Below are 12,456 nucleotides of genomic sequence, written 5' to 3'. Positions count from 1 at the left end.
GCTATTCCGCGAGTGTCCCTCGAGTGTCCCCGGTGTTAACCGAAACCGCTTGTCCAAGCCGGGCGCCGAACGAGAGCGCGTGGGGAGGCGGCCTGCGCTGCCCCGTCCGCCGTGGCACCGCGTGGGTGAACTTTGCGTGGGGAGCAGTCGCGGACTCAGGCTCCTCTTCTGCCCAGCGGGGCTGAGGTCGTAGACTCCAGGGTCGCGGCCGGCCTGTCACATTAGCCACCCGCTTGTCGCCTCCATCCACGACGGTGTCCAGCTGTCTCTGCGGAACCGGGGCCGGTGCGTCTTCAGTCCTCCGCGGGATGCAGGCGGCCTGCGTTGCACTGGAGCCGGCGCCCGGGACCGGGGGCTACCGGCCGAGCAGTCAACGATGGAAACTCAGCCCGGTGCTGCGTGTCGTCCAGCCCTAAACTCCGGAGGAATGTGAACTCGAGGATGAAGTCCTACCGGCCCGACAGGGACCTCAGCCGCGAGGACGTGGGCTGCAACCTGTGGCACATCAGCGACCTGGAAAACTTCAATGGTGAGCTGCACCTCCTCTCCCTCCCCTCCCCAGCACGACTTGGATGGAGCCTTGCAGGTCCCATGCCCAGGGTGGTTGCAGAGCTGAAGTAAAAGGTTCACCTCACAATGCTGTTTTTTTGTTTTTGTTTTTGTTTTCCCAAAAAAACAAAACCAAAAAAAAAAACCTATTACCAGGTATTGGATGACCTGATTTGTGTATTTGAAAAAAGTTAAAGAAGTCATTACTACACCTAGCCATGTTTTATCTTACTGATTTTTTCAATAACCTTCTCAGTACTGTTTTATCATCAAACTTTATAAGTAGTTTGTGTGTTGGGCATAAAATATACTTCATGTGTTTCCTAACTCAAAATATTAGGAGGCGGAAATATATCCTAATGCCTTGATTTTTTGTTGTTGTTGTTGTCTTCTTTGGTTTGGTTTTTGTTGTTTTCTACTCAGATCATCACACAGTTTAGTTAAACTCACTTAAAGTGTATTTATGAGAACAAGTAGACTGTCTTTGGAATGGAGCGTGACTTGTAATGTGAAAAGTTACCTTTAAATGCTAAGGAAAGGATTTTGTCAGCATTTCATTTTAGGACGGCAGCTTTATTCAATAAGGATACTCACAGTTTATAGTAAATTCTGGTACTACATGATTTTTCTAGTGCTATTTAGGATTTATTTTTATTTATGTGTTTGTGTATCTGTGAATGTGTTACTTGTGGCATCAGTTGAGATCAGAGGGAGGTGTTGTATCTCCTTGATCTGGAATTCCAGGTGGTTGTGAAGCACCGTGGATGCTGGCAACCTCTCTCAGGTTTTCTGGAAGAACAGGAAACATTCATTCTGAATCAGGGAGTCATCTGTCCAGCCGCTTGGTGTTAACTTTCTGTGTCCATTAGCTTGATCCTCTCTTTAGATGACTTTGAACTGTAGCCATGCATTTATACATTTTGAAACGCGCAGAAGAATATTTAAGTCAGAAGTCCCCCTGAACACCGTAATAAAGCTGTATTTTAAAAGGAGTGAAGAGATGAATGGGTTCATTATAGAAGACTGGTACCAGTCCTGTCCACGACTGACAAGCAAAAGCACATGGGATACTTTAAAAGTTCATTTTATTATTATAAAAGTTTACGTCTGGCAGGTATGCGGTGGACGTTGAGTTTATCCCTCCATCCCTCCCTACTCTCACCTTTCTCATGCCTCCCCTTTTTCCATCACTGTCCTTTCTTCCCAAACAGTTTTGCTTTTACATGCATACCATTCCACATAGAGCATTTGATGTACCTATTAAGTCTGGGGCCCAAGAGTGAGAGAAAACATGGGGATTTGCCCTTCTGAGATTGATTTAATTTACTTAATATAACTATCTCCAGTTGTCCCCATTTTACTTAGGATGATGTAATTTCACCTTCATGGCAGAAATGAATCCATTGTATATAAATCACATCTTCTCTTTCCACTCCTGAGTTGGTGGGCAGTGGTGCAATAAACATTGAAGTGCAAGTTTTTCTGTGGTTTGTTTTAATTTTTGGACAAATACCCAGGAGTGCTATGGCTGAGCCATAACCTAGATTTATTTCTAGCTTTTTCAGGGACCTCCATATTAACACATTCTGGACTTGTTTACGTGGTCACCAGCAGTGTACAAGGGTGTCCCTTTTATCTGCATTCTCACCGGCGTTTGTCATTATTTGTTTTCTTAATAAAGGCCATTCTGAATGAAGTGAGATAAAAATCTCATTGTTGTTTTTAATTCATGTTTATAATGGCTAGTGATGTTAAATGTTCTTTTATATATTTTGAAATTTTCTTTGCCTTGAGACAAGGTGTCACTATGTGGAACTTGATATATATACCAGGCTGGCCTTGCTCTCAGAGATCCACCTGCTTCTGCTCCAAAGGTTGAGATTAATTGTGCTCTAACATTCTTGGGTTTCATGTGTTGCCAGTTTGTACTTCATCTTTTTTTTTCAACTTGGAGAGCATAAAATCCATCCACTTTAATAGTGTGCAGTTCTTTGGTTTTAGTGCATAGTTACAAAGTTAGTCCCAGGCAAGACCAGCACTTTCTTTTCTTTTCTTTTCTTTTCTTTAACTTTCCTCGAGTTCTTTTTTTTTAAGTTTATTAAAATATAAAAGTTTCCATTTTCGCCCCTCCTCCCAACACCCTCCCACTCCCCCCACTCCCTCTCCATCCCTAAGAGCAGTCAGGGTTTCCTGCCCTGTGGGTAGTTCAAGTTCCTTCCCACAGCACATAGAAAGTGCAGAGTCCTAGTACAGCTTCTTATACTGTGTCCATTTCACAAATTGAAGTTATTCAAATATAATTCAATATAAGCTTTATATCACATTGTACCGTGTGTATATGTTTATATATATTACTAAATATATAATTATGTATAAGAATATGTAGATTATTACTAAAGAATCATGCAAAGAATCTGAACTTGAAGATGGCTGTACAAGTTTGCATTCCTACCAACAATGGATGAGTGTTCCCCTTACTCCACATCCTCTCCAGCATAAGTTGTCATCAGTGTTTTTTATCTTAGTCATTCTGACAGATATAAGATGGTATCTCAGAGTTGTTTTCATTTTGTTTCCCTGATGGCTAAGGATGTTGAACATTTCTTTAAGTATCTTTTGACAATTTGAGATTCTTCTATTGACAATTCTCCATTCAGTTCTGTACCCCATTTCTTATTGGGTTATTTAGAATTTTGATGTCTAATTTCTTGAGTTCTTTATATATTTTGGAAGTCACTCCTTTGTCTGGTGCAGGGTTGTGGTGTGGAAGTACCTCTGGGTGCTGTGATTACCATTAATGAATAAAGAACCTGCTTTGGACCTATAGCAAGGCAGAACTTATGTAGGCAGGAAAAGCTAGGCTGAATGCTGGGAGAAAGAAGGGCTGAGTCAGGGAGAAGCCATGGAGCCACTGCCAGAGTCAGACATGCAGAAACTTGCCATTAAGGCCCTGCTACATGGTGATATATAGAATAATAGAGATGAGTTAGTTTAGGATATAAGTTTAGCCAGACATATGCTTATTGGCCAAACAGTATTGCAAATAATATGGTTTTCTGAGTGGTTATATCATGGCTGGGCAGCTGAGACAAACACGTGACTTTTTCTTCAACAAATTGACACCCATGTGACCAACTAAAATCCACGTACAACCTGAGAAAGCTTGAAAAGGAATTCTAAACACAAAAATACAGACTTTGACACAGCTTCTTGCTGTTTCCTGGCAGTGTGCTGCAGCTCCCTTAAGAGAGATTTTCCTGATTCAGCCACAACCATTTTAAAATGCCGACTCTCTGGACTATGCTTCCAGTGCAACCACTGCCTCTTTTGGGAAAGGGAGCATTTGGATGGGGTGTGTGAGCAGTTGCTGTGGCTTGGTTGGTGGCAGCGTGGACTGGCTGTGTGCCTGGAAGTGGTGAACACAGCTAGAAGTACTTGCTGCTCCACCATGCTGGACAGGACGGGGCAAGCAGGAGGTAATTGTGTTGCTTGGTTTTAGACTTGGCAGGCAAGTAGGAAGTACCGTGTATAGCCTAGTAATAATGCAGCTTAAGTTTTAAGAAGTGCTTAGCATTTAAAAAGCGCTTTGGACAGTAAATAATTACAGATATACAATAAAGACAAATCCAGATGGAAAAGTACTCTAAATGAATCACAGTGTTGGATAAATCCACGTAGTCCTGGGAGAGAGAATAAAAAGAGTATAGAGAGTCTTAAAAGGACATTAATGGTTTTTAAAAAAAAGGTAAAGTCTTTAAAGAGACAACATACATTGATTAAAAGGAGCAAAAAAGTTAAACCACATAAAGCTGTATTATACACAGAAAGTCTGAATTATGTATATTATTGTGCTTTCTTTGAATTCTTTGACTGTGAATGAGCTACGTACAGAAAGACATTTCGTTGTTTGGACTGCAAAGCTAAACCAACATGTATTTTGTGAAGGTATCATGACTTCCAAATTTGGGTCTAAGGATATGTTGCTTTGGAAAAGAGGTTCTTCTCTTGTTTCCACAGAGGATGAGAACCTATGGATTGCTTCCAGACTGGTGTGGTTTGGTGGGACAAAACTCTCTGAGTGTTGTCGTGAACACCCCCAAAAATTGCTATGCTCAACAATCAGCAGGAAGCAGTATGGAGAAAACTATGCCCATATTCCCAAATATTGTCTATAAATGTTTCTTTATATTTAAAAGGGGATATGCTATGGGTATAAATAATTTGCCTTGGTATGGATCGTGGTTTATTTAAGGTCTATTTTGTTATATGTATATGTATTTCTGATCTTGATTAAGGTATTGTGTTTGTATAGCTCATTTAAAAATGTAATGTATGATTAAGAAATATAATTTAATGGATACTGATCTATCATAGTGAAGCTTCTAGTCATGTTAGTTAGATTTTCTGGATGTACAGAGATGTATTTCAGATAGATAGGTATTCTTTAAACCTTTCAAAGAATACAGGATATGTCATTTAAAATGTCTTAAATGTTAGAGAGACCACTGATGGTCCGGATGTGAACCTGGGCCCTTCCAGGGAGTAGACCTAAGCCAGGACCCTGGTGGGTTTTGGCATGAGTTCAGGACCTCTCAGGAACTAGGCCTGAGTTATGACCTCTGATGATCTCATAACAGCAAACCCCAATGAAGGAAAAAACACACGAATTAACATCACCAACAATGAAAACTAAATTAACAGGAGATAGCAATCACTGGTCACTAATATCCCTTAATGTAAATGAACTCAACTCACCTATAAAGAGGTACAGGCTAACAGACTTGACACAAAAATAGAACACATCCTTCTTCTTCTTACAACAAACACATATCAACCTCAAGGACAGACATCGTCTCAGAGTAAAGGGTTGGGAAATAATACCAGTCAAATGGACCTAAGAAAGAAGTGGGTGCAGCTATCCTAATATCTAACAAGATAGACTTCAAGCTAAAATTAGTCAAAAGAGACAAAGAAGCTCATTTCATATTAATCAGAGGAAAAATCCATCAAGAGGAAGTTTCAATGATGAACATCTCTGCCCCAAATACAAGGGCACCCTTCTATATTAAAGAAACACTTCTAAAGTTTAAATTATACATTAAACCCCATATACTAATAGTGGGAGACTCCAACACTTTCCTCTCACTACTGGACAGGTCAATCAGGCAAAAAAAAAAGATGAACAGAGAAATAAGAGAACTAACAGATGTTATGACTCAAATGGACTTAACGGACATCTATAGAATATTCCATCCAAACAGAAAAGAATATACCGTCTTCTCAGCACCTCATGGAACCCTCTTAAAAAGTGACCACGTACTCGATGACAAAACAAATCTCAACAAAGACAAAAAATTTGAATAAACCAATGTACCTTATCTGATCACCATGGTATAAAACTAGAAGTCAACAGCAATACTATTTCCAGAAAACCCACAAACACATGGAAATTAAACAATGCTCACCTGAATCATCAATGGGTCAAGGAAGAAGTGAAGGAGGAAATTAAAGACTTCCTAAAATTCAATGATAATGACCACACAACATACCCAAATTTATGGGACACAATGACAGCAGTGTTAAGAGGCAAGTTCATAGCACTAAACGCCTATATAAAGAAGCTGGAAAAATGCCACTCCAGTGAATTAACAGAACATTTGAAAACTTTAGAACAAAAAGAAGGAAACTCACATAAGAGAACTAACTAGACGGCAGGAAATAAAGTGAGAGCTGAAATCAACAAAATAAAAACAAAATCAACAATACAAAGAATCAATGAGACAAAGAGTTGGTTCTTTGAGAAAATCAATAACATAGACAAACCTAACCAAAAGGCAGAGAGAGAATATCCAAATTAACAAAATCAGAAATGAAAAGGGGGCACATAACCACAGACAAGGAGGAAATACAGAGAATCATCAGGTATATTTTGAAAACCTATACTCCACAAAATTGGAAAACTTAAAGGAAATGGTCAACTTTTTTGAGAAATAATATTTACCAAAATTAAAAACAAGAGCAGATAAACAAATTAAACAGACCTATGACTGCTGAAGGAATAGAAACAGTCATCAAAAGTCATCAAAAAAAGACCCAGGACAAGATGGTTTTAGCTCAGCATTCTACAAGACTTTCTAAGAAGAACAAATACCAATATTCCTCCAATTATTCCACACAATAGAAACAGAAGGAACATTGCCAAATTCTTTTTATTAAGCTACAATTACCCTGATACTAAAACCACAGAAAGACATTACTAAGAAAGAGAATTACAGACCAATCTCACTCATGAACATTGATGCAAAAATGCTAAATAAAATACTGGCAAATCGAATCCAAGAACACATCAGAACCGTCATCCACCATGATCAAGTTGGCTTCATCCCACAGATGCAGGGATGGTTCAACATATGAAAATCTGTCAACATAATCCACCATATAAACAAGCTGAAAAATAAAAATCGCGTGATCATCTCACTAGATGCAGAAAAAGCTTTTGACAAAATACAACATCCCTTCATGATAAAGGTCTTGGAGAGAGCAGGGATACCTAAACATAATTAAAGCAGTATACATCAAGCCAACAGCCAACGTCAAACTAAATGGAGAGAAACTCCCAGCGATTCCATTGAAATCAGGAACAAGATAAGGTTGTCCACTCTCTCCATATCTATTCAATATAGTTCTTGAGATCCTAGCTAGATTAATGAGATACCAAAGGGAGATCAGGAGATACAAATTGGAAAAGAAGCCAAACTCTCACTGTTTGATGATGATATGATAGTTTACATAAGTGATTCCAAAACTTCTACCAAGGAACTTCTACAACTCATAAACACTTTCAGCAACATATCAGGGTACAAGATTAATTCAAAAAAACCAGTATCCCTCCTATACTCAGATGATAAAAGGACTGGGGAAACCCGAGAATCAACATTTTTCACAATAACCACAAATAGCATAAAATATCTCGGAGTAACTGTAACCGAACAAGTGCAAGACTTGTATGACAAGAACTTCAAATCTTTGAAGAAAGTAATTAAAGAAGACACTAAAAAGAGAAAAGATCTCCCATGTTCTTCAGGTAGGCAGAATTAACATAGTAAAAATGGCAATCTAACCAATAGCAATCTACAGATTCACCGCAATGCTAATCAAAATCCCATCAAAATTCTTCAAGACCTCAAAAGAACGGCATTCATATAGAAAAGCAAAAAACCCAGGATAGCCAAAACAACCCTGTACAATAAAAGAACTTCTGGAGGCATCATAATCCCTGACTTTAAACTGTGCTGCAGAGCTACAGTACTGAAAATAGCCTGGTATTGGCATAAGAACAGACAGGAGGATCCATGGAACCAAATAGGAGACCCGGATGTCAATGCATACATCTTCAAACACCTGATCATTGATAAAGAAGCAAAAAATATGAAATGGAAAAAAGAAAGCATATTTAACGAGTGGTGCTGGCATAAGAAGTGGATATCAGCATGTAGAGGAATGAAAACAGACTCATATCTATCACCATGCACAAAACTCAAGTCCAAATGGATCAAAGGCTTCAACATAAAGCCAGCTACACTGAACCTCAAGAAGAGAAAGTGGGAAGTACACTTGAACACATTGGCACAAGGAAGCGCTTCCTAAATATAACCCCAGAAGCACAGACACTGAGAGAAACAATTAATAAATGGTTCCTTCTGAAACTGAAAAGCTTCTGTAAAGGAAAAGAAACAGTCAACAAGACAAAACAACAGCCTATAGAAGGAAAAAAGATCTTCACTTACCCCACATCAGACAGAGGTCTGATCTCCAAAATATACAATGAACCCAAGAAATTGGACACCAAAAGATCACATAATCCAATAAAAAAAAATGGAGTACAGAACTAAACAGAGAACTCTCAACAGGGGAATCTAAAATGGCTGAAAGACATTTAAGAAAATGTTTAATGTCCTTAGTCATCAGAGAAATTAAAATCAAAGCAACTCGGATTCTGTCTTACGCCTGTAACAACGGCCTAGATCCAAAACCCTGATGACAACTTATGCTGGAAAGGTTGTGGGGAAAAGGGAACACTTCTGCATTGCTAGTGGGAATGCAAGCTGGTACAACCCCTTTGGATGTCAGTGTGGCGATTTCTCAGAATATTGGGAAACAACCTTCTTCAAGACCCAGTAATACAACTTTTGGGTATATATCCAAAGGATGCTCAATCGTGCCACAAGGAAATGTGCGCACCTATGTTCATAGCAGCTTTGTTTGTCATAGCCAGAACCTGGAAACAACCTAAATGCCCCTCGACCAAAGAACAGATAAGGAAAATACGGTAGATTTACAAGATGGAGTACTACGCAGCAGAAAAAAACTAATGACATTTTGAATTTTGCAGGAAAATGGATGGAACTAGAAAACATTATTTTGAATGAGGTAATCCAGACCCAGAAAGACAATTTTCACATGTACTCACTCATATGTGGTTTTTAAACATAAAGCAAAGAAAGCCAGCCTACAAACCACAATCCCAGAGAACTTAGACAGCATGTGGGCACTAAGAGAGACTTGCATTGTTCTAATGTACATGGGAAATAGAATGGAGAAAAGGACAAGATCTTCTGAGTAAATTGGGAGCATAGGGACTTGGGGGATGGCTGAAGGGGGGGATGGAAGAGGCATGGAGGGGAACAGAGAAAGTTGTAGAGCTTAATAAATATCAATTCAAAAAAGAATTTAGTACTTAACATGACAGTGAAACACATATGCTCCTGGCAACCTCAGTCTACTTCAAGAGGAAGATGGACATTGAAGAGGCTCCTTATGGAGTCTGTTAGCCATTTGGGAAAGACACTGCTCTTGCCTGGACTGATTAATGAACTGAACATGCTGGACCTGCAGAGAAATGACTGCTGAACTTGCCTATAGGTGAGATCATCCTTCGGGGTTCCTGCTTCATGATAGAGTCTTCTAGACGTTCTGCAGGACACAGAAAAAGTGACTGATGAACTACCAGTATAGGTGGCACTGTCTTTGAAATTTCCTGCTTCATAGAAAGTCTGTCAGATACTATGGGACAGTAAGTTGAAGACTGATGCCTCAATCGTACAGAACAACTTTGGGAGACTATCCAGGCAGCGAGATGTCTCTATTAATTCTAGAGTTTTGGAAGTTGCTTACAATGCACTTCCTGTTTACTTAGGTAATATATCCTTCTGGAGCCTTTGATGAAATTGAAGAATTTAGTTGTAGTCATAGTTTTTTTATTTATGATAAAAGGTAAAGTAGATATAAACATTATAAATGTAATTGTTGCTTGATGCTTGTTTTGTTATATGTAATTTTACTATGTTAAAGTTAAAACCTTCCTATTTACTTAAACAGAAAAGGGAAGATGATGTGGGAGTCCCTTCTGTGTGCTGTGATTACCATTAATAAACAATAAAACTGTTTTGGGCATGTAGCAAGGCAGAACTTAGGTAGGCAGAAAAAACTAAGCTGAATAATGAGAGAAAGAAGGGCAGAGTCAGGGAGAAAACATGGAAACGCCACCAGCATCAGACATGCTGAACTTTTGCCGGTAAAGCACTGCCATATGGTGATAGACAGAATAATAGAGATGGGTTAGTTTAGGATATGAATTTAGCCAGAAATATGCTTAAGCTATTGGACAAACAATATTGCAAATAATATTGTGCTCTGGGTGGTTATATTATGTCTGGACAGCCTGGACAAACAAGCAGCCTTCTTTCAATAGTGTTGGTGAAGATCTTTTCCCAATCAGTAGACTGCCTTTTTGTCTTACTGACTGTGTCTTTTGTTTTACAGAGGCTTCTCAGTTTCAAGAGGTCCCATTTATTTATTGTTGCTCTCAGTGTCTATGCTACTGGGGTTATACTTAGGAAGGGGTCTCCTTTGACCATGCGTTGAAGACTACTTCCCACTTTCTCTTCTATCAAGTTCAGTGTGGTCAGATTTATAGTGTTGTTTTTAATCCATTTGGACTTGAGTTTTGTGCATGGGGGTAGATATGGATCTATTTTCACTCTTCTACACGTTGACATCCAGTTATGCCAGCACCATTTGTTGAAGATACTTTCTTTTTTTCCATTGTATAATTTTTGCTTTTTTGTGTCCTGCTATTAGTGTGTGGGGTTTGATGTGTGATTTAAGTTTTAGTAATTTTTTTTACATCTGTTGGTGCTCTTGTATTAGAGGCATAGATATTCAGGATTGAGACTACATCTTGATGGATTGGTTCTGTTATGAGTATAAAGTGTCCTTCTCCATCTCTTCTGATTGATTTTAGTTTGAAATCTATTTTGTTAGATATTAGGATAGCTACAACAGATTTTTTCTTAAGTACATTTGAGTGGAAAACTTTTTCCCAACTCTTTACTCTGGGGTAATGTCTGTCTTTGAGGTTGAGGTGTGTTTCTTGTGTAGAACAGAAGTCTGGGTCCTGTTTTCATATCCATTCTCTTAGCCTGTGTCTTTTTATAGGTAAATTAAGGCCATTGATATTAAGTGATATTTATAACCAGTGGATGTTAATTCTGGTTAGTTTTCATCAATAGTGTTTGTGTTTCCCTTCTTTGGGTTTTTCTGGTAGGGGTTATCAGATGTCTGTGGTTTTGTGGTAATCGTTACCTTCCTTTGATTGATATTTTCCTTCTAGTACTTTCTGTAGGGCTGGGTTTGCGGATATGTAGTGTTTATATTTGGTTTTGTCATGGAATATCGTGTTTTCTCCATCGAAGGTGATTGAAAGCTTTGTTGGGCTTGCATCCGTGGTCTCTAAGTGTCTGCAGCACATCAGTCCATGACCTTCTGGCTTTCATGATTTCTATTGAGAAGTCAGGTGTAATTCTGATAGGGCTACCTTTATATATTACTTGAGCATTTTCCTTTGCAGCTCTTAATATTCTTTACTTATTCTGCATGTTTTTTGTTTTAATTATTATATGATGAGGCCATTTTTATGCAGTCTGTTTGGTGTTCTGTAAGCTTCTTGTACCTTCATAGGGATATTCTTTAGGTTGGAAAAGTCTTCCAGTCCACTTCCCTTCCCCTCCTATTGCTCTTCTTCTTTTTCTCCTCCTCTTCTTTCTCCTCCTCTTTCTCCTTCTTCTTCTTCTTCATCTACTTCTTCTTCTGGATGATCAAGTCTTCCTGTTGTGTGACCACTCGGTTCTGATGTTACCATGTTGGGTTTTAGGTCGTTGGATGAATTTTTGCATTGGCACCTTTCCATATCTTCTTTCAAATAGGGCCGACATCGTCTTTATGTCTTGGTCCAATCCTTGCACTGGCTGTCTGAATGTCTGGGGTTTTTTTGGGTTGTTCTGCTCTGTATGTTCATGTCTGTGTCTCAGGAAGCTTCTGAAGTCTCTCTAAGCCCACTTTCTTGGTCTTCTCTCCTGTTTCACTCTCTTGGTTCTCTCTCTTGGTCTCCTCAATGTTGTAGCAAGCTCTTGATACCCTCAGTATTATAGCAAGCTTCACTATTTGTAGCAGGGTCCAGTGGTTGGGGTTGGATGTTCAAGGAGCCTATCTGCAGGAAACTCTCCTACTGGCTGGCTAGAAGAGCCAAGGGAGTTTGGAGAGGGGCCTAGGGTTTTGTCCCAATATGGAGGTCCTAGAGAGTGGGGTGTTCTGAGATGTGGCTGTTCACTTACCTCTTAGTCCCCTCAGAATTATAGCTTTTATGATTTTTTAAAAAATGCTGCAAGATCCCTAGCGGCAGTAGGCAGCAGAAGTGCTGTAGGTCCCAAATGGTGGTAGCGGGCCATGTGGCGGTAGACAGCGGACCCTGGGAACATCCAGTCCCAGGCAGAGAGGGCTGCTGGTCCCCGAGCAATGGCTGGTCCCAGGCAGGGAAACACATGGCGGGCTGGCAGGAAACAGAGACAT

At 39.5% G+C, this 12,456-nt stretch overlaps 1 protein-coding gene across 2 annotated transcripts in view; it reads left to right on the top strand.

The window, feature by feature from the left end:
* The first annotated feature begins 11 nt into the window (after positions 1-11).
* Positions 12-12,456, top strand: part of LOC148118224 (serum amyloid A-4 protein-like) — a 114,820-nt gene continuing 102,375 nt past the window's right edge. Inside the window, exon 1 of one of the 2 annotated variants that reach the window (XM_087901438.1) lies at positions 12-529. In XM_087901438.1, the coding sequence (XP_087757564.1) occupies positions 442-529 (88 nt within the window). In that variant the 5' untranslated portion in view covers positions 12-441. The remainder of the gene's footprint in view (positions 530-12,456) is intronic. The other variant, XM_087901439.1, reaches the window with a different exon arrangement.

Source organism: Myodes glareolus, chromosome 24 (assembly GCF_982192425.1).
Source record: "Myodes glareolus chromosome 24, mMyoGla1.1, whole genome shotgun sequence".
NCBI classification, from domain to species: Eukaryota; Metazoa; Chordata; class Mammalia; order Rodentia; family Cricetidae; genus Myodes; species Myodes glareolus.
This window is presented reverse-complemented; position numbering and strand designations above follow the sequence as displayed.